General features: G+C 43.1%; 3 protein-coding genes across 3 annotated transcripts in view; 1 reads left to right on the plus strand and 2 right to left on the minus strand.

The window, feature by feature from the left end:
- Positions 1-11,922, minus strand: part of nxn (nucleoredoxin) — a 61,079-nt gene extending 49,157 nt beyond the window's left edge. Inside the window, exon 1 of the mRNA XM_083637196.1 lies at positions 11,430-11,922. Within this exon, the coding sequence (XP_083493322.1) occupies positions 11,430-11,738 (309 nt within the window). The 5' untranslated portion in view covers positions 11,739-11,922. The remainder of the gene's footprint in view (positions 1-11,429) is intronic.
- A 390-nt stretch (positions 11,923-12,312) lies between these two features.
- Positions 12,313-14,725, minus strand: txndc17 (thioredoxin domain containing 17). The gene is made up of 4 exons (XM_083637912.1): positions 14,434-14,725; positions 14,167-14,248; positions 13,285-13,360; positions 12,313-12,955 (listed from the first exon to the last, which is right to left on the minus strand). The coding sequence occupies exons 1-4, from the start codon at positions 14,576-14,578 to the stop codon at positions 12,887-12,889; spliced, it is 372 nt and encodes a 123-aa protein (XP_083494038.1). The 5' UTR covers positions 14,579-14,725; the 3' UTR covers positions 12,313-12,886.
- Positions 14,726-15,339: 614 nt separating this feature from the next.
- kiaa0753 (KIAA0753 ortholog) overlaps positions 15,340-22,475 on the plus strand; it is a gene marked incomplete at its 5' end in the record, with an annotated part of 42,908 nt that continues 35,772 nt past the window's right edge. Inside the window, 9 exons of the mRNA XM_083636698.1 lie at positions 15,340-15,441; positions 15,706-15,999; positions 16,891-17,128; positions 17,382-17,491; positions 17,595-17,657; positions 17,761-17,982; positions 19,142-19,346; positions 20,601-20,761; positions 21,463-21,587. Coding sequence (XP_083492824.1) covers positions 15,340-15,441; positions 15,706-15,999; positions 16,891-17,128; positions 17,382-17,491; positions 17,595-17,657; positions 17,761-17,982; positions 19,142-19,346; positions 20,601-20,761; positions 21,463-21,587 — 1,520 coding nt within the window. The remainder of the gene's footprint in view (positions 15,442-15,705; positions 16,000-16,890; positions 17,129-17,381; positions 17,492-17,594; positions 17,658-17,760; positions 17,983-19,141; positions 19,347-20,600; positions 20,762-21,462; positions 21,588-22,475) is intronic.

Below are 22,475 nucleotides of genomic sequence, written 5' to 3' on the forward strand. Positions count from 1 at the left end.
GGCATTTCATAAAGAAAGGGGCCGGTCAATATATTGATATATTATTAATATTATGATATGAGACTAGATATTGTCTTAGATTTTGGATGTCATTATTGTGATATGGCATAAGTGTTGTCTTTTCATGGTTTTAAAGGCTGCATTACAGTAAAGTGATGTAATTTTCTGAACCAGACTGTTCTAGTAAAAGGAACATACCGGTAAAAGAAAAGGGGACAAATTTGTCCAAATCTACCATTTTCCCCTCAAGATCTGTGCTTGTTTTTGAGCTCCTGAACTCATACACTACACACTCCATCTCTCTCTCCATTCACTCCCCTCCCTCCCTCCCTCCCTGCTTCCTGCATCCATCGTCTTTTCCAGGAAGATGTGGATTGGACGCTGTTCTGTCCTCTTTCTGTCACGCAGCTAAGTCCCACGAAGCCCAGCAGAGCAGAGCATCTCACACACACACACACACACACACACACACACACACACACACACACACACACACACACACACACACACACACACACACACACACACACACACACACACGCACGCACGCACGCACGCACGCACACACACACACAGCCTGGGGGAGCAACTGAACTCCCACTCCTTCCCTCTTCAATACCAGTCCACCTCACACCACGGCCTGTTGTACACATACATCTCAACTGCCATCAAAATGAAAGATAGCGCTGTTCTGAATAATGAAAGAATCTGTGCTGTGTTCAAAATCAATTAGCCACATTATTTAGTTTATGCTACAGGCAGCAGCATTGAACGCCTGTCAGTTGTTCGGGGGGGGGGGGGGATAAATCCCGACCCTGCCACACGCAACAGCTCAATTTTAGGCAAGACAGAGGGTCTGGTGCCAGTGTGCCAGGCTACAAGCTGAGACACCAGGTCTGTTTGTATAGCAAGCCTCCTTTCAGACAGGAGCAGTCGCTACAGGAGTGCTTACACGTCGATGGAAACGCCACAGAGAGAGGATTTACACCTTGCATTATGGTGCTTCATCATCACGGGAGGGAGGCGGTCGCACGGAAGCGAAAGGGTTATCATCCAAGGGGAAACTTGTCAAGATAGAAATGATCACACTATGAATAAATTTACATCAAATAAACATTGCCACTCACTGGTGGAGCAGATATCCTAGAAAGGAGCTAGGGTTTGTCTCGGTGTGTGTCATATTAATCAAGATGGAAATTCACTATAACTGTATGGCTTCCTTCAACCAGTCCCAAGCATGTAGGCATGATAAGTGCCTGTTTGGTTTATCGTCAGACACATGATGAGCGGTGATGAGGAGGGGGGAAACGGGGTAATCACACAGAGCCAACATGAGATAAGAAAAGGAAAGGGGAAGACAGCTCCGGATGGCAGGATGCCCCTGGGGCGCCTATGCTGTTATTATGTTGGAAAGGGCTGCTGAGCTGCGGTGTGGGGCAATTAGAGACCAGAGGACTGACTGGGGGAGGGTCCGGCACAACAAGCCTTCCATGAAGTGTTCTCAGCACACAAGGAGAAGGAGAAAGCAACCTCCGTGTTTCCACACTAACCCGGATGTGGCAGCAACGCTAAATAAAGAACGAAAAAATAACAGAACAAATGAGGATGGATTTATGACATAAGATAATAACCATCTGTTTATTTCCATGGACATAAGCTTGGTCTATAAGCTGCTCTCCTCTCATCAGAGGAGTCCAACATTAATATCAATAGGATTAGAACATGGAAGCTGGACTTTCTGCTGTATGCATTTGGATGATTTAATTGGTAGGTATCTGCCAATTAGGCCGGTTTGGGATCATCTACGTAAGCGGATGAATCATCTGCCGCTATTTTTTTCTTTCCAGATTTTTCTCCCATTTTCTCCCCACTTGTACTCGGCCCATTCCCCCTGCTGTCCCGGTCGTTGCTCCACCCCCTCTGCCGATCTGGGGAGATTGTAGACTTAGCACATGCTTCCACCGATACATGTACAATCGCCAGCCGCTTCTTTCCACCTGACAGCGAGGAGGAGTTTCACCTGCAGGACATATCATGTGTCGTGACTGACCAGAGGAGGCGCTAGTGCAGCGACCAGTTACCAGGACTCTACCCCACCGGCTTCCCACCCGCAGACACAGCCAATTGTGTCTGTAGGAAGGTCTAACCAAGCCGAAAGTACCGATGCCGGGAATAGAACCCGGGGCGCCGCGATTGGTATGCTTTTACCTCTACACTAGCCAGACGGCCTCATCATCTGCTGTTCTCATCGGAGTGTTGCTGCAGACACTGAGGTGCAGACAGGGGCAGCGTCTGTTACCTTTAACGTCACTCCGTTTACTTTGGAAAGCCCTGGCTGGGAACAGCACAGAGTCCACGAATGGGCTGGAGTGGACAATATGGTGGACAAAGAGGGAAAAAACCAATCCCAGAGTATCATTTCAGCGGTTCACGGACCACAGACCGGGGTCGCAGCCTTACAGCTATTGTGCCATGTCGTTTACAGGCAGATAACGCAAGTCAAAACAGATCGGGTTGCAAAGCGGGGAAGGGGTTTACGAGACACACAGCGCGACTGTTTCGCCCGCTCTCAGCGCGGGTAACTTAAGCCTCCGAACTTCACCTCCGATGAGATCTCTATTGTGGCCTCTCATAATATTACAGATCCCTCGGTAAAGAGGACACAATGGGCAGCGAATGGAGACAGTAACAGTAGCTCGGTGTGAGAGGTAGCCTAACAGTTTGGGATAAGCGTCCGCAGGCAGCCTTCGCGAACACACACTGTTTTCTTGCCCTCTGGCCCTTCACTGCTTCACGGAGCAGGTGTCTGCCCACATTCCTCACATAAGCTCTTGTCAAACACGGTGCACTGCAACAAGGCCTCGCAGCTGCCTGCTGGACAATAGAGTCAGTTTAAAAGGACAGGACCGCAGCCAGGCAGAGACACTATAGAGTCAGTTTAAAAGGACAGGACCGCAGCCAGGCAGAGACACAATAGAGTCAGTTTAAAAGGACAGGACAGCAGCCAGGCAGAGACACTATAGAGTCACTTTAAAAGGACAGGACCGCAGCCAGGCAGAGACACTATAGTCAGTTTAAAAGGACAGGACCGCAGCCGGGCAGAGACACTATAGAGTCAGTTTAAAGGGACAGGACCGCAGCCAGGCAGAGACACTATAGAGTCAGTTTAAAAGGACAGGACCGCAGCCAGGCAGAGACACTATAGCGTCAGTTTAAAAGGACAGGACAGCAGCCAGGCAGAGACACTATAGAGTCAGTTTAAAAGGACAGGACCGCAGCCAGGCAGAGACACTATAGAGTCCGTTTAAAAGGACAGGACCGCAGCCAGGCAGAGACACTATAGTCAGTTTAAAAGGACAGGACAGCAGCCAGGCAGAGACACTATAGCGTCAGTTTAAAAGGACAGGACAGCAGCCAGGCAGAGACACTATAGAGTCAGTTTAAAAGGACAGGACCGCAGCCAGCAAGAGACACTATAGAGTCAGTTTAAAAGGACAGGACAGCAGCCAGGCAGAGACACTATAGAGTCAGTTTAAAAGGACAGGACAGCAGCCAGGCAGAGACACTATAGAGTCAGTTTAAAAGGACAGGACAGCAGCCAGGCAGAGACACTATAGAGTCAGTTTAAAAGGACAGGACCGCAGCCAGGCAGAGACACTATAGAGTCAGTTTAAAAGGACAGGACAGCAGCCAGGCAGAGACACTATAGAGTCAGTTTAAAAGGACAGGACCACAGCCAGGCAGAGACACTATAGAGTCAGTTTAAAAGGACAGGACAGCAGCCAAGCAGAGACACTATAGAGTCAGTTTAAAAGGACAGGACAGCAGCCAGGCAGAGACACTATAGAGTCAGTTTAAAAGGACAGGACCACAGCCAGGCAGAGACACTATAGAGTCAGTTTAAAAGGACAGGACCGCAGCCAGGCAGAGACACTATAGAGTCAGTTTAAAAGGACAGGACAGCAGCCAGGCAGAGACACTATAGAGTCAGTTTAAAAGGACAGGACAGCAGCCAGGCAGAGACACTATAGAGTCAGTTTAAAATGACAGGACCGCAGCCAGGCAGAGACACTATAGAGTCAGTTTAAAAGGACAGGACCACAGCCAGGCAGAGACACTATAGAGTCAGTTTAAAAGGACAGGACAGCAGCCAGGCAGAGACACTATAGAGTCAGTTTAAAAGGACAGGACAGCAGCCAGGCAGAGACACTATAGAGTCAGTTTAAAAGGACAGGACAGCAGCCAGGCAGAGACACTATAGAGTCAGTTTAAAAGGACAGGACAGCAGCCAGGCAGAGACACTATAGAGTCAGTTTAAAAGGACAGGACAGCAGCCAGGCAGAGACACTATAGAGTCAGTTTAAAAGGACAGGACAGCAGCCAGGCAGAGACACTCGAACCCAGAGTCAAGGTAAACAGTTTCTTCTACAAGGTCAGTTTACCAAGAGAATAAGAGCTTGTTTAACATGAAAGCTCCTGAGATTAAATGGAATGCATCGAAAAAATAAATGGCACATACCTAAGTAGTAATTACAGGGGCAACTACACATATCTAATAATAATAATAAATATGAGGTCCGGAGCACTTCATATGGTTTGTGCTTCCCTATTGGATAAACTCAGTTGTGCATGATGCCATGGCATGTAATTTAAACACAATTACTAGCTGAAGGTATTGTGCAGACAGACAATCTTTCACAATTACATAGTGCTCTGTCTGTCACTGAAGTGTGTTTGCAATGCATTCTTCAATGTACACATGTGAATGGAAAATGCTGGAAAAAAGCACAAACACTGGTGGTGACTACAAATCACTGTGGCAGCTACTACATTATCCAATTTTTCACACTTTACATTACGCAAAATGTCACAATTACAGATCCCCAAATGTTGGCTCTCTCGTTCTGATGCGGAACTCCTCAAATATTCAAACTAAATTGTTCTTTGGTTTGACTGTGGTCACAGTTTCACTAGTCGTCTAATCTCCTGGGGTTAAAGGCTTTGACATAAGGATTAGCTCACTTTGCAGTTGGTTTCACTGCTAACTTTGCGCTCCTTATGTAATCCTCTTTGCGCTTCGAGGGAAATAATTCACTAGAGCCACTGTTTATGATTTGCAGCCTCGTTTGGCAGAGTTGTCCATGTTAGGCTGCACTTCTTATGTACTTCTTCATGGCTCTGGTTTCCTCTTCTAAGTCAGTGTGTGTATTCATTGTAAGGCTACTGCTATATGAGAGCATTAGTTTGACGTTTGCATACAAAACCCGGCCAGCTCCACCTTTAAAGGGTAAGTTCACCCAAAAATGAAAATTCAGTCATTATCTACTCACTCCCATGCCGATGGAAGGACAAGAGACGTTTTTTTAGTACACAAAACAGTCCTGGAATTTCACAGCAACACGCCATTACAGCATTCTCCGAAACAATGGAAAGTGGATGGTGACTTTCAAACATAAAAAAGAAAGAAAAGACAAACAAACAAAATAACATGGCTCCATACTGCTCACCTGGTGTAATCCAAGTCTCCAGAAGCCCCGAGCGGTCTTTGCAAGTTGACTTGCAAAGACATCATTTATGCCTGTTTTTTGCTGAAATCTTCACTGTAGCCGTAGGAAGAAGGAAGGAAGAACAAGTGCTGTACAGTAGTAGTACAGTAGCCTGGCTGCTACGTGACGATTTCAGCTAAAAACAGGGTGTAAATGGTCTTTTCAAGTCAACTTGGCATCTTGGGGCTTCTGGAGACTTGGATTATGCCAGGTGAGGAGTATGGAAGCATTTTATGTTTGTTTTTTTGTGTTTTTTGTGTAAGTTGGTCACGATTCGCTTCAATTGTTTAGGAGATTATGGTGTACTCTGTTTCCCCGGAAAACTCCATGAATTTTTTGTGACCTAAACAACGTCACCCATCCTCCCATCAGCATGATGGACAAAGCACAAGGTGAGTAGATAATGAATTTTCATTTTTGGGTGAATTTATCCTTTAATTAACAATCTGGGGGGTGTCACATTTGTCCTTTCATGGCCTGAGATGAGGACGTTATAATCACTCTGTAAATTCCAAGTATTCTGCACAGTGACAGTGTTTTGTCATTAAGCGTTCCATGTTTTCATGTTCTCCCAGCAATGATTTTCCAGCACACCAACTCATGCAGAACCAACCAAGAACATTGTTGTTTGAGATGCAAATATTGAGGTCGAGGTTTTTCCTATTTTCTTTTGATGGCTTGGTTTCCTTACTGAGCCATTGTGGGCCCATCATGCATGGAGTCACTGTTTTGGGATCCCACACATCCTGGAAACATTACACACAGTGATTCACATCTTCTAGGTTCATATTCTATTGGTTTTACCATCAAGTCCCATGCTCTTTTGTCTTTTGATGTTTAGTGCTGGTATTTTAGAGCCGTCTATCAGATATCAGTTTTTGCTTGCATGTCCTGGTGACTTTTGGGGAGTGTTAGATCATAATGTTCCATATCTTCAAGAACTGAGTCTGATGTCCTTGGCTTGTGATATGACACATTTCACCTTCAGTTGTTTGTTCCATGAGCCAGTCTACTGTATGGCCACCAGGCTGAACAGAATTGGTGAGAAATCGAATAAGCACTGACTCCATTGGCTACTACTACTACATGAGACTTTTACATTCTGTCAATATTATTCGTCCAATCTGTCCGAGTGAAAACAACAAAGAAGAAAACATCTAACTAACTACACAGGTCAACACCAGCCAATGTGACATTAAACGATCAAGAGCTGGGAATCATCGCCCGCCACTGATATGGCAGCTTAGGCTTTTCGCCCAGCCACTTCTACCCAAATCCAAAGCGTTGAGGTACATGACGGGCGGGGTGCGGCGCAGCTTTCATCAGATCAGCGACATACTGATGACAGGCACCCTTCGCCCCCCTCTCTGAAGCCCCTCACAGATGTGGCAGTGAGCCCGCTGAACGAGCGCCCCGTCTCTGGGGGGGGGGGCTGTATGAAGCCCAGACTGAGCTGCCGAGCCCAGAGCCGCCGAGCAGGAGGACGGAACAAGAGGCCTTTTCTCTGCCGGAGATGTGATCCTCCCCCCTCAGAGTCCTGCAGGAGCAGCACTGGCAGTGTCACAGTTTGCTAGTCTAACCCATAAGCAGAGCCGGGCTTTTCACAGAGACTGGGCCAAGCAGCAAGCCATAATTGATTTACACACAGCTTTCCCGCTCCTGCTGTACACCTCCATGTAAGGCAGTGCCAAAGAGACCCGGGACAGTCTGCTCACAGACAGGCAGCTGTGCCCCTGTCAACACCAGGCAGACGTCCACTCACTGAACGCTGCTGTCCCAATGTCCCCTCACACACACTGAGGATATATGGCATCAAGAAGCAAGGCTCTGATCTGAACGGGCTTTGTGTGACGCCAGTGGAAGGATGGAAAAAAATAATGAAGAGGAAATAGCCTGTGAAGTGTTTCATGCATGAAATAAAAATTAACAGACATCCACACTGAGCAGCCAAAAACTTAGAATAATAACTGCGTCTGGTAATAAACTATCCTCTCGTTCAAATTGAGGCACGCACATATGGAAATAATTGGAAATTCATTGACACTGTAATAGACCAATTATTCAACTTTTCAGTCCCCTTATATTGGTCAAATAAATAAAAATAAAAATAAAACACCAGACGTGCATGACAGCATTCATTGTTTTCAACTTCAAGGGCAGATTAAATGCTGCATGAGTAGAGGTCTAACAGTTAATAACACCAGTCTTTCCTTTTCATTCCCATATCACCAGATTATCCCTTCCTGATTAAATAACAAACAATTCCAGCGATGGGAAGGCCCGGAGAGACCTTAACAGAAAAAGAGGAAAGCGCAACTGAGAAAAAGCAAAGTTAATGCAGGGAAGTGTAGGGAGGTGTAGGGAAGTGTGTGTGTGTGTGTGTGTGTGTGTGTGTGTGTGTGTGTGTGTGTGTGTGTGTGTGTGTGTGTGTGTGTGTGTGTGTGTGTGTGTGTGTGTGTGTGTGTGTGTGTGTGTGTGTGTGTGTGTGTGTGTGTGTGTGTGTGTGTGTGTGTGTGTGTGCGCGCGCGCATGTGTGTTAGTACAGATAGACGGGAGGTACAGTAGAGGATGAAGGGACTCTAGGCGAGTGATGCGGTTCTGAAAGAGGCGATTGAGCAAAGATTGCCAGGAGATGAGCTCCGCTTGCAGGTAAGTCAGAAGAGCCCAGCCAGGCCTGAGAGGAGGGGTGCAGCGGGCCCTCTCCACAGACCCACAACATCAACATGGCCCTCCTCCACTAGGTCAACATCACTCACCAAGTAGGTCTCGCCGTGGCACACACTCTATCCATATACTCTTCAACGACTGCAATGTTCACAGGCACAGATCCGGCCACACCTTGAGCCGTCTCTTCCTCCAGAGACACTTACTTCCACAAATGCTTCAAGCAGGACCTGCCAGATATGATTCTCCAGTCCAAACATCTTGAATTAGAAAAGCCTAATTAAACCAGAAAGTATCCCTTCTGGACCAGTACTTTTCAAAAGTAAAATATGTTTTAGCAAAGAATTAATACATTCACTATTTGTGCTTATTTGTGAGTTGACCATGCTGTGTTTTCCCCGAAATACACAAATCCCCACACAATAGGCAACTAATTAAAGGGCCAAAAATATCCTGAGAAAAACATGAACTGCCTAAACTGCAAATAAAATGTTTTTTTTTCTTGCAGTTAGAGCATTTCTGGCGCTCATGAGATAAACAAAACATGTGGACAGGAGAAAGGCAGTGATGTAAATAGCAGCAGAGAACCCAGCTATAGTTATTGTGATATTTGAGTGCTGACATGCATGCGTCATAAATTAAACAATGGGTGTTTTACAGGAGAAACATTATTCTACACATGGCCTTGAATAAATTGTAAAATGATCGATGCTGTTACCTTGCTGAAGCTGCTGATTGGAACATGAATTTTCACTGCTGTATTATAATAAGAGAATTCACCAAAGATTGGATGAACCCCAAACAGTAGCAACACTGCAGGCCTATGCAAACATGAGGTTTGTTATTGCACTACCCTGTTCTCCCATGGCCAGGACAGTCAATGGCTGCACACGAATACAATGGCTATGTTGATGTCACAGATAGTTTCCAGCAGCATTTAAAAACACAATAAGGCAGCAGTGTGGAGAGAGCTGTGCTCCGCCCCAGACGACACCCAGATCCATACAACCCCCCACTCTTGTCATCTCCCAGTCAGCCCTGATTCATGCCTGGACCTCATAATGAAGTGAAACACAAACCATCATTGGCAATTGGAAACATATTACAAGGACAGTGATTCAATCTAAAGCATGCCTTACCTACATATACGGGTAGGGTTCTGTAAAGCTTACTAGATATGTTTGGACATTATGGTTTATATATACTGTATATATATTTATATATATATATATATATATATATATATATATATATATATATATATATATATATATATATATATATATATATATATATATATATATATATATATATGTGTGTGTGTGTGTGTGTGTTTCCATTTGTCCAAGTAAAATGCAAAAATATATGTAGGTTATCTTTTACCATCTCTATTCTTATTTCTTACTATTTTCTAAGAAATCCCCCCCTTTACAATTTAATAAAAATACAGGCCGAATCCTCAAAAGCAACGGATTCAAAATCCAGCAAAGCCAAACTCATAACCACCAACATTAAAGCCACACCAAAGGAGCATTTACTGAATTTAAATTGATCCTATGAAACGACATCTGAGCAGAATAGCTTTGTTTGTGCCTTCCAAGCAGTAAGGTTTAGATTTTGGTTTGAGAAAAGGATGTAGCTGGCAGCAGGACAGTGGGATGGCCCACCCAGATCCTGCTCAGGATATCACCTCGGCTCTCCCTATGTCCCTCCTACCGACACAACTGAAACACACACACACACACTGTACACAGCATCCCAACCACCTATCATTTTAAAAGATTTAGCTTCATGTACATGCAATTACAAACTCATCACGTGATAATGGGTGTAAGCAGCCTTTGCCAGATATAATTTTAATTTGTAAGGGATGTTATTTATCGAACAGATGTTTGCTTGTGTAGGCCGGTTTTGGAAGGGCAGTTTCAATTCTGAACAAAGGAACTGCGAGATTGAATACAAATACTAAAATTTCTTTACAATCTATTGCTCACCATACTACTGTACGATCAAATATGTAATAAGACATATATGGTGTAAATTAATATCATTTAACACAATAACATGCTATATATTTTTTAAACCTCAATGTTTTCTGTGGCCATTTCATAAAAAGCAAAGTCTATCTATTAAAAAACATAATGAAGATAAGATTAGATGAAGATAACAATTTGAAAAATAAAATTCAAGTCCAGTCATGTTTTACAAAATGAAGCAAAGCTATAAATAGTTAACAGCTGAGAAAACACTGATATAGACTATTGTAAATGCCCCAAACCTTTTACTCGTGACAAGATGATAGCACTATAATGTTGACACAATTAGAAAATCAGTGACAGCTGTAAAAGAGACAATGCTAAAATAATAGGCCTGCAGGCTGCATGCAGCAACCTGAATAATAGGATTGGGGTGATGCAATATAATAACACTGTTTCTTGGTATTGTATTAGAAAACACAATGTGAGCTGAAATTTCAGAAGCCTATAAACATTCCTTCAACAAAAATAATATTAGGTAATGGAAAAAGCAATGACAGAAGGAAATTAGTTTTGCCTTCTGCTTCCTTTCTTATTAATAGCTTCAATTCAATTTGGCAATGTACAGCCACATTTAGCTAATCTAAAAACAATTAAGGCAAAGATAAATCATTCCCTATTGGCTGCATTATGCTCCTTTAAAAAATGCCATTTTACAGCTAGACATGACAAAACTCTTTCTCACATGTTCCACGCTATAATCATTTTCAGGACACTACTGACATTTCACAGACCCGTTCTTATACTTCCCAATGGTTTAATGCGATTTGAATCATTGCCTCTACCCCCCCCCCCCCAGGTTATTAACTGAGAATATTAGAATTTGTGTGATGGCCTAGCCTACTACAGTATAATGTATACAGGTGTGTGTGTGTGTGTGTGTGTGTGTGTGTGTGTGTGTTTTCAATACCCTAATTACAAAGGTCTTCTATAAACGATTCCTGAAAACTAGCAATTTTAATAATAAATCACTTTTTACTGATGAAAGTCTGATGTGAGGGAACCAGCCTAAACCAGGCTGGTATAGGGTATTTCATGACCCAGATTATACACCTGTGTAGGCTACTGCAGGGCGAAGCAGTAAATGCTCTTATAGGGTTTTCAGACCACACAGAAAACCTATCTCCAGATCATCCACTTGGCACTGCCTCATCACCATCAATCATCACAGAGCCTATCTTACCTTTTTGTGTCTGTCTTTGAAAGGTAACGCAGGCCATTGCATCTCCTGTAAAAAGTCTTGCCAGTGTTTCTGGTCCTGATCAGACGAGATGAAGACGATTTCCAGTTTGTCTTTATGCTCGGACGTCTTTTTGAATTTGCTGTAGAACTCACACAGGCTGGCGTTGAACTGCTTACACGGGGCGTTCAGACTACATCCGAAGAAGAGCCCGACCAGGGACAGCTTGGCGCCCAGCGACTGCACGTCCACCTCGGCTTTCTCACTGTTGACAAGCCGCTCCCCGAGTAGATTCACCAGAAACTCCGACATGGCAGCTACAGTCCTTGAAAACACAATATTTCCTTCAGCCCAAGACTGCTGTGCATGAAACCACAATGCTTGGCGACAACCCAGACTCCCGCTCTGCCTCCAATGTGAAGGTTTTCGGTGAGAGCTCCAGCCCTTTGAAGCGCTGTGGACGGCTGGAGTGGATCCCCGCCGCTGCTCTGCTCTGCTCGCCCCTCCGGTGTGAGTGAGCGCTGTGCAGGAATGCGCTCCGGTTATATCCCTCCCTGCCTGCTTGCTTACAACAGCAGTTACGCTCTTTATCCCAAAGCACACTTTTCAGCATGAACCAACGACGATATTTTATCACGAGGCTGTACTCTGTAGATTATAGGCTTCTTAACTGTGCAAATGCAGATCAAATATTTTAATGACACATTGTAATTGTGGTAGGCCTATACATTTCACCCCAAATTATAAACAGAATGGATTCGGGGGTTTACCTCAATGACAAAACACTAATAAAGCATAAACCTAATGTGACCGAGTTTCAACAATAAGACAAATGCTAAATGAAATTCTGCAAATTATCACAAATATTATGCTACAACTACATGGGCTAAACATATCCCCTCGGACATACCGCCACCTAGTGTTTATTGTAGAGAAATACCTCGGCTGATTATGTTCAACATCAAATTAAATTTTATTTCAGTCCTACTAACAGCCATAATCACATAGGAAACATGGAAAACAGAGGGGGGGGTCATAGATGGATATTTTCATTCTGAACTAGTGTGTTGGACATTGCATTTGAGGAAACTGGTCAATAAACAATACTTGTTTTTGTTCAAGTACAATTCAAGCACAAGTACAAATTCAGATTCAGTACATTTCAAACCATAACAGCCCAATGTGTATGCTTTTTTATATGTCTCCTACATATTTCTCTTGCAGATATTCCAGTATAAAATAAGTCAAGTAGTTGTAAGGACTCATTACATTGGTTGTAAACTGTAAAACAGTTGCTGATTGGCATCACATTGCATTGAGAGTTATAATACGGTATGTATGTATGGTTATCAAGAATATCAATAATGCAGTAGTGTTGAATTTGATAGTGGTAAATGAGACTTGTAGTAAGACAACAGTGAATAAATCTTGAATCCGTTATGATGGAAATGCACGATCCTTCAGTCCTCTGTGAACATCATCCGCACCAGCTCAGCTTTGAAGCATTCTTCTTCCACCAGCTTCTGAGGCTGAAACAAAGAGACACGTCATGAATATCGGGCCTTTCAACGTTGATCAACACAGGAGCCTTTCCTGCCTGGATCAGCCTAAGGTTATTAAAACATGAGACATTTTGTATGGAACAATTTTCTAAGAAACTGTGAATGTTAACTGAAGTTCATGTGAGGGTCTTGTCGGAAGCATTTGGTTTGCTCTGACTGGTGTAGATACAGTCTGGTCCTAAACTAAATCAGATTTTCAAAGGGCGTCTCACAAGTCATTAAATATAAGACTAGGCTTAGGCTAATCTGTGCCAGTAAAATAAGCAATGAGAAAAACAGCTGTAGGTTACTCTTACTGTGCCGTATCGCAGCAGAGTGGGAACTCCACTTAGCTTCAGTGTCCTCTTGAAGTCATTACTTGGATTCTTCCAACTGAAGGGTGAAAAGGGCATTAGGCAGCTGATAAACAATAATACTACAGTGAGGTAGCTACAGAGGATTTTCAGCTTCTTTAAATTGCATCTGAGGAAGGACTTGAGTTGACAAGTCGGACTCTTTCACAATCATACAGTATACAGTATATGGAAGGGATACGCATTTCACATTATACAATAAGGGGTTCATGATTGGATACAACCACAATATGATGTAACAAATAAAAGGTCAATGATGACAACAAAGTCTGACTGTGCAGAATTATGTTGATTTCTGACCCACAAATCTTTCTAGCAATGGCGTTGACTTGCTATAATGATGTCAACCATTTAAATGGGTCATTACAAAGTGTCAATAATATAATTTGGATGGAGAGCTTGTTGGGATATACTGAATTTTGATATATTGTCCTATCAACATAATTTGGTTGCAGAGAGTCCATGGATAGTTTTGTTATTGTATACACACAATAATAGAGTCTTCCAAAAGATTACATTTCAAAGAATCAAAGAAGCAATGGTATTACCCATCACCGTCAGGACAGCAGACAAACCTGCTCTGAAAATGTTACAATCTAAACATATATGATCATTGGAAGACTTTTGGCAGTCTATTCTAATAGCTGACTCACGTACCCTATTGCACAAGTGTCTCAGGGTAAGCCACATAGCTGAAATTTAAAGTAAGATCTACCTATATATTGTTTGGTTACATCACCTGCCATCTGGGTGATTCCCAAGGGTTTGATGTGATGTGTGTTTTGTCATAAATGTGGGAATAGTCTACAAGAGTGTCAGACTTACTAGGCCCTCTCTCCAACCTGACAGTAGATGAATACAGAGCCCTCAGGAAGGTGCGACATCTCTCCTCTTACAATTGGTTCGGCTGAAATAGAAAGATAGAATCTTGTTAGAAAAATAACTGAAAGATAGGCTATAAGTGGGTAACGTTAGCCAATTAAATACAGTAACGTTAGCTACAGTCCAATTGCAGTCCAAATAAAAAGCACGCAGTTCACTACCAGAAGCAGGTATATAGATAGGCTATAACGTTATAAAATAATAACTTGCCTGTTACACAGTCTGGACACCAGCTCTTTCCTTGAGCATCTTTGTCTCCAGAGAAATATGCAAAAATATCTTTTCCTTTTCTGTCAGACACAGCTTGACAGAACTCACCATAGCCACGCACATTCACTTCTTCGTAATTGGCCATTGTCTAGACCGGGTTGATAATACAAAAATGCACAGACGTAAAAACGCTGAGTTGTGATTGTGAAAGGCAGCCAGTGATCAATGTAAGCGCAATTAATTAGTCTGGTGTCTGTCTCTGAAGTCTGGCAAAAATGCTCGTGAGTGACTGACTGGAGCAAACTTGACAGGATACTACTTCCGGTCTGGGTAAAGGTTCTTAAAGCGACAGTGCAGCTGCAGCTCCTTAATCATTGTCCAAACATCCATGTGTTGCTCCCAGCTCCCTTAATTTTAGATTAGAAACAGTGGTATCAGCGGCGGAAATAAGTCTATGGCTTAATGAAGTGAATAATATATTATATAGTCGCCAAGTTTACAATATAAAGTGAAATGTGCATTTACTAAATACCTAAACAAAAGGATGAGGGAATTGTGGATGCGCGGAAATTTGGCTTCTTTGACGATCCGTAGCTGAGATATAACCACGACTTCCTTAAATTCTGAAGGCGGTGTTCTGTTGTTGTTGTCATGGCGGCCTTTCAAACGTTTGACTACCTTGACCACAAAAGTACAAAGTGAACCCTATCCTTCACTACATTTTCATTTACACGAAGGATGCATACATAATGGGTAAACTCAACATAAACCGAAAGCACGGACGGTGTAAATTAGTTGCGAAGGTCAGGTGGACAATGTTTTGGAACTTCATCTCACCAGTGTTGTTAGCTAGCGTTAATGCAGTCAGCTAACGTTACCAGTTAACAAGGTTAGCAGTTTGGAAGGATGACTGAAGAGCTCCCTCTGGGACAGCAAAGTCAAGGGAAACACTGGGTCGTTTTAGGTTCAAACTGTGGCGATGTGGCTACTGGACTGTCTCAAACCAAGGTAACGTAAACAAAGAAATAAATCAAGCCTATTACATTAATGTTGGTTGATTCAAATAATAGTTTAGTTCAAATACTGTTTGTTAACCCTACGCATTTACATAGCAGCCACTAACGTTAGTACAGACTAGCTGTCACCCACCTAAACTTAGTTGGGTGGTGGGTGGCAGAAAATATTTGTTGACAAACTAATGAGTACAAAGATATCTATCACATTGACCGTTTATATGGCTTAAAAGGCTGCTTATTTTTCTACAAACCACAGTTATTGTTCAATGAAGCCATGCCAGCAAGTGCCTGCAATCGTGCCACCCGTGTAGGCCCACCAGCCCCTATTGTGATTGAGAAGCTGGTTCCCAGGTTAGAGGAGCAGGAGAATGTGGACAGCACCAGGAGCTCCATCAGTTTCTCTGCTCTTTCTGAGGAGAGGCTGCTGGCAGCAGTTAAGCTGGCCAAGCGAGATCTGAGACGGAGGCGCCATGAGTCACTGAACAAATCACTCCTCAACCCCCCACAAGAAGACTCTCTCATTGATACAAGCAATGTGGACCAGCTGCAGGTAATTTATGTTGTTAATCAATAATGTTAGTTTATTGTTGTTTGAAAGTATAAACGCTACATCAGCTGTACTATGACATTGATCCATAACCCAACAAATTGATTCACACTAGCCCTGGGCTAAGAGAATGTTATTGGTTAGCCCCATAACGTGGCGCCCTACTGTACTCCGGGATAATTATCGTACAGCAGTCAGCGCCACACAGCGTTAGAATGCTCAATAGGTGGGCTAGGCTGTTCAAAAAGCTCTCCTACCCATATCCAATCTCCAATTGCAGATCCGAAGATATGATCGTCCGCCTAGTGAAGCCAGTAAGCTCGCCGGGGAGGTTAAAATGATACTGCTGCGTGAAACAACCGTTTAGAAGCAGTCTTTGCACAGCCTGTGCCATATTGAGGACGGGACAAGTGCCGACAGGAACCTTGGGAGTTTGAGTATTTCATGACATGTTTTACTTCCCAGGTGCGCTGGATTTGCGTTGATCACTGACAGCCGCCATCTCCATGTGACTGCATGTGTTGTTTGCTCGCCGTGTGCAGCGGTGCACCATATTAGTAAGATCAAACACACCCTGCTGTAAATTCAGCGCAGGCTGTGCAAAGACTGCTTCTAAATGGTTGTTTCACCCAAGCAGTATCGTTTTAACAGCGCCGGTGTTCCAGCTAAATAACAGCCTTGTCCACCTATTGAGGATTCTATGCTGTGAGGCGCCGCTTTACTGTACAGTAAGTACAGTATAAAGTGGCGTCACGTTATGGGGCTAGTTATTTGTGTGTGGCTAACAGCTCTCGAGGATTCTGTTAACGGGAATCCCTTAGCCTGGGACTAAGGTGCAGTGTGAAAAGCAATAGTTTTTGTTCCATCAATGATCCAAGTATCTTCTTTCTAAAGCAGCTCCAGGCCTCCAGTCCAAAAGAGAAGGCTGTCCGACCTGGAGCCAAACTATTAGTGCACACTCCCCAGAAGCAGACAATTTCCCTCAGCCCTGGGCATGGATCACCCCCAACCAGAGACCCTGGCCCAACATCATTGGCCAGAGGCCAGCAGCCTCAGTTAAGCCAGGAGATCCGCAAACTGCAAAATGAACTGGGAGTCTACATCCAGAAAATAGAACAACTGGCTAACAGAGGTAACCCACAAAAGTAGCTTGTTAGAGTAAGCCTGTGTGATACATCCTGTGGATGTCCCCTACTTGTGAAATATTGTAATTAGGCTATATGTCAACAAGGTCCAACCGTCCTAGTAAATTAAGTAAAAATAAAGTTATCACAACACTGACACACACACCACCGCCACCACAAATGGCAAACTGTGGTTTTATTCTCCCGCTTCCTGTGTGTTTTGGCCGTATGGATTATAAAGAGTTGAAATTTCAACAACAGGGCAGAAAACAGAGGAACCTTTGGAGCCTGATGAGCAACACAGGATGGAGGTTCGCAGGCAGAAGCAGGATGCCCGCTCAGCGCGCCTCATCTATGTCCTCCAACAACAGGTATTTAAATCTGTGCCAAATGCAATTGAAAAGTAAGCCTTCACTCACTTGTTAGTTTGCACTATAACTACATGCAGTATTCAGCTCAATTATTGTTGAATAGGTAAAAGAAATACAAGAGGATATAGAGAAGCTACGATGGCAAAAAAATTGGGACAGCAAAAAGGTACGTCTTCAGCATCTTTACCAGCTTCATTGATAAGCACATGTCATTGATTATTTCTGTTTTACGCAATCGCAGAGAGGTTTACTTGATCCCTTTTTCTCAGTCCAGGGCGATGGACAGGCTTGCAGCTGCCCACCGTGGGGCACTTAGGGCAATGCAGTCCTTCATCCATCAGCTTTCCGATCCACCTGAGGGCAAGGTGCCTCCTCATTACAAAGAGCTGGGCCAGCTGATTCGCCAGCTTTCTTTGTGCTCAGCTAAGGTAGAAGTGGACCAAGGTTCAGCTGTGCCTGAGACGGCACTGGACATCCTGCAGAAACTAGAGGTGAGGAGCTCATAACTTTTATGAGTACTCAGCTTCATGAGACATGATTTATTCTTTCCTTTTAGTATGATAAACTGAGAAAAATATAGCAACAAATATGATTTCAGCTAAAGGTATACTATACAACTTTTCTAGTTTGCCGTTTGTAAACACTGCACATGGCCCCTCCCCACGGTGGCTCCACAATGTGAGTGAGACAGACCACATTTGGGTGGTCGAGCGGGGTTGACAGTGAATGGAGGGAGAGAGAGTGGTGCAAAACCAGGTGAAACGCAGGGATTAAAAGTTATTTTCAGATATTTTCACAGCGGTTATGTTATAAAAGCACAAATACACACACACACACCTCAAAACTATGGAGTAATAAGCTCCAAACACTTCGCAAAACCATGGAAGGTGCCGCATTTCCTGGTTTTGTTTGAATAGTGCAGTCTGCTGGAGTGTTGTGCTGTGCTGTGCTGCTCTGCGCGACGTTATTGGCTGGGCACTACATGCCCGCACGTGGGGCTGCGAAAACGTTTCGGCCCACAAGCGTCCCGACCACAGCACCACCACAACAAAACATTGTGAAAACACGAAAATACAGACAGGGGGCAGTGTCACTGCACATAAAACACACCTCCACACAATTCTAGTGGGTCATAAGTGGTGATTGAGAGGGATTACTTTTCTTGTTTGTTTTTTAGGGAAATACAGGGAAAAGTTGCATTGTATACCTTTAATAAATCCCCAATTTTAATAAGACAATCATGTTTCTGAAAATTTATTTTGCTTAGGGATTGTTTGTGTCGTCAATAGAGCTGCAACAATTAATCGATCGCCAACTATCAATCGGTTTGAGCATTTTTTTTAAAGAAAATAAGTAAAAATTCTCTGATCTTAAAGGCAAATATTTTCTGGTTTCTTTACTCCTCTATGACAGTAAACAGAATATCTTTGGGTTGTGGACAAAACAAGACATTTGAGGATGACATCTTGGGCTTTGGGAAACACTGATCGACGTTTTTCACCATTTTCTGACATTTTATTGACCAAACGTGTCGAGAATGGAAATAATTATTTGCAGCCGTAATCGTCAAGCGTGAAAAGCAAGTTTTTAAATGACTAAAGTAAGTGTAAAAACCAAGTTTTTAATTACTTGTCACTCTATTCCTCTTAGATTCTGGATTCTGTCCTCAGCAAACAGGAGAGACCTCAGCAGAGGCAAGCCCAAGCAAGCAGCTCCTGTCCTCCACACAGGAAGTCTCCTCATCGCCACATGTCGCCTCCTTGTGCACCCAGGGGTCCCACAGGGGTCAGGGGTCCCACCACCTCCAATCTCCGAGGACCTCGTAAAGCTGCAGGTCCTAAAAAGAGCGTTCGGGGTGAGCAATGAGCAGGTGTTTCCTTTGCCTGTGTGAGTGGTTCATTTAAAAGCATTCACTACTGCATAATGAGCTGTGCAAGGACATTTTATTTACTTTTGTTAAGCATTTTTCTGCTCTGTTTATTTTAACTTTTTGTCCTCATAGCACCCATTTTCAAACCTTTGAACATTATTTTCATCCAAAGATATCCTACTAAAGGCACTGCCATACTTGCTGCTAAAGTGTCTTAAAACTGCACTTTTACTGAGAGTGAATTTATTATACATATTAATGGCGCATTCCTTTATCGCAAAATAACTGGGATGTTGAGAAAACTTGAGCTGGGAAGTTCACTGTTCATTGGTCAGATCCAGTCGCTAGCCAGGCTAGTCATTGTTAGCAATAACAGTTGATAACATGGCATTTCGCGGCATTTTGCGTATACAAACACTGCAGCCTCATTGTCCACACAGATAGATGTTATGCAGTGCTGTGTGTACAGCTGATTTAATGAGACACAAACAAAACAGAAGTGCTAAACAACATTACTACGATTATAACTACTGTTGTTGCGCGGCGCAGCCATCTTGGATTTTTTAGGTCGGGGCTGCTGAGGCTCCTACGAGTTTGAAATGGGAAATACCAGCTCTGGTGACGTCACTGTCCCAGCTCATGACCTTTGAAGTCGTAAGATTACCAGTTCCCAGTTATAAAGGAATGCACGATATGCCTTTGGATGAAGGACAAACCACTCAGTCTCCGAAATAACCTGAGGGCTTTGCACAATTGTGTTTGGTGCCTCCAACTGTGCTGAAATTGCTGCACCCAGGCTGAAAATTGATAAACAGCCATGAAACAGTCACAGAAAAATAGGCCCAGTACTCAGCCTTTGGTTCCCTACAGCTTAGCCCCTGCTGCTTCCTATTGGGATGAAGACATCCTGGGGGAGAGATATCACCACCATCACCCACAATGAGCTTCAACTGCACTTTGCTCCCCGGCAACACATTTTGTACTGTACTATCTAAGCCCTTTTACCACTTATCTACAGGTAGCAGTCAGTAGGGGTCCAATTGATTGTCAAGACTGCTAGCTAATTTTCTTATTGGCTGGTTTGTCTAGTTAGTACAGCAGGCATTATCCTATAGGCTCCAACATAATTTACTAATGTTTAGAAATAACCAAGAAGAATATATGTTGCAGTCACAACAGCTGTTCAATATTTTCCAGTTACACAGCATCACATCAATGGTTTCATTCCACACTTGTCAGCAGGTAGGAGAATGGCCTCACAGAAGCCCAGAGGCATCTCCATCCAGCCCACTGATCGCAGAGAGGTGCTCAGAGCCGGCCTGGAGAGCCTCGTCCAGCAGAGGGCGCTGGAGGAGAGACACCAAGGAAGAGGACGGGCTCTACACTCTGAAAGGAGCAAGGTTGGCATGATCATTAAGGTGTTTACCAGGCTTTTACAAAATAGCAGTTGTTGTTTTTTATACATTAAAACACACAAGAGGTGCTTTATGTAAAATGTGCCTATCCTATATCATATATAATCAATCTATATAATCTATATAACCAATGCCTATACCTACCCAGGGTGCTAAAGACAACAAATTAAATAAATTCATTTTCAATTATAATTTTCTTCATATCTGGTTTCGACCCAGCTACAATGCAGTGAAATCTTGTTTGTCTGAACCTCATGCATCTGAGCTGATCAGTTTGCCACTCATGCATCTGGGCTGATCATGTAGCCAAATGGGTAGAACCAAATATGCAGTCATGCAAACATTTAAGGTTTATGATACATTTAATGAATTTCATTTAATATTTATATCTTTACCATATCTATACCATATATTTTCAGTTCAAACTCCCTTTTATGATAACCCATACCTTGGAGACTTTAATTTCAAGCATTGTACATCCATTAGGAAAGAGAAGTTGGTCCGGCATCTTTACTCATTTATACAAAACAAAAAAAAAAAAAACAAGATGACTGCAACCTCAAGAATTCTGCTGCTTTTTGAGCAAAGTTTTTTTGATAGTGAATAACATTAATAACATTCCATATTATGTATGATTATGCATTGTATCTAGTACATTTATTTATTTTATTTTTTATTTTATAAAGCATATCCAGGTGCGAGATGCAGGTTTCCAGCAGCCTACAGTCTCCTCTCGGCTTAGAGTGAACCAGGTACCACAAAAAGAGCAGTCTGTGCCATGGATACCTACATCCCCTCATTCTCCACAACGGTGAGCTTTTTTTCAATCTTCTTAGGCTGATGATACACTTGACTAGAGCACTTTTACAATCCTAACCATGGGGCGGCCGACCTCCAATGCGAAAATGCCATAAACCTGCATTCTTTCTAATGGCCAGCAGGGGCGACTCCACTGGCTGCAAAAAGAAGTCAGATTGTATAGAAGTCAATGAGAAAATGACCCTACTTCTCACTTGTTTTTTTAAACCTCAGTAAACACTTTCCTAATGAGTTTATAGTCTCACTTGCTAGTAAATGATGGTCCAATTTAGAGTACGGTAAACTAGACGATAAAGCAGATCTGTCCAGTGATGATCGTGCAGCTTGCCAATCACAGACCAATAGCAGGCGCCTCTGTGGGAAAGCCCTGTTCTCACACTAGCTGCTACTGACTCCAAAAAAACCAAGATGGTGACGGTGAAAATGCTAAACTTGGGCTTCAAAATGGGAGTCTACAAACCAATGGGTGACACTTGATGGCTTTCTTGTAGTTAATATTTTTCAAACGGCATTGCCAGAAAAAACAGTAGATATGAACAATACCTGGGAATCATGATCCATATCACGGATTGTGATACTGTCTGAAAGATCATATGACAGGATATTATATTTGAGCCATATCGCCCACCCCTAGATTAACAGGATATTGACAGTGTCTGTGTTGAGAATTTCTTCCATTTTACTCCCTGCACCCTGGACTGATCACCAGTCCAGTCGCACAGACAGGCAAACACTGTCAAACACCCGCAATATTTTATTTGTCTCTTTGTCTTTTTTTGAACACAAAAGAACAAAGTCGAACAAACTCAGACACAGGAAAAGAGAAGAAAAAAGAAAAGGCATATATATATGTATATATATAATATTACAATGTGGTGCT

Source organism: Poromitra crassiceps, assembly GCF_964638095.1.
Source record: "Poromitra crassiceps genome assembly, chromosome: 5".
NCBI classification, from domain to species: Eukaryota; Metazoa; Chordata; class Actinopteri; order Beryciformes; family Melamphaidae; genus Poromitra; species Poromitra crassiceps.

Bases quoted from the DNA above. Each gene is read 5' to 3' on its own strand.
- txndc17 (XM_083637912.1), bottom strand. From the start codon at position 14,578: ATGGCCAATTACGAAGAAGTGAATGTGCGTGGCTATGGTGAGTTCTGT. The intron at 14,249-14,433 runs GCAAGTTATTAT...TTTCTATTTCAG, and splicing joins GTGTCCAGACTGTGTAACAG to CCGAACCAATTGTAAGAGGA. The intron at 12,956-13,284 runs GTAAGAGTAACC...TCTTTGTTTCAG, and splicing joins CTCTGCTGCGATACGGCACA to CCTCAGAAGCTGGTGGAAGA.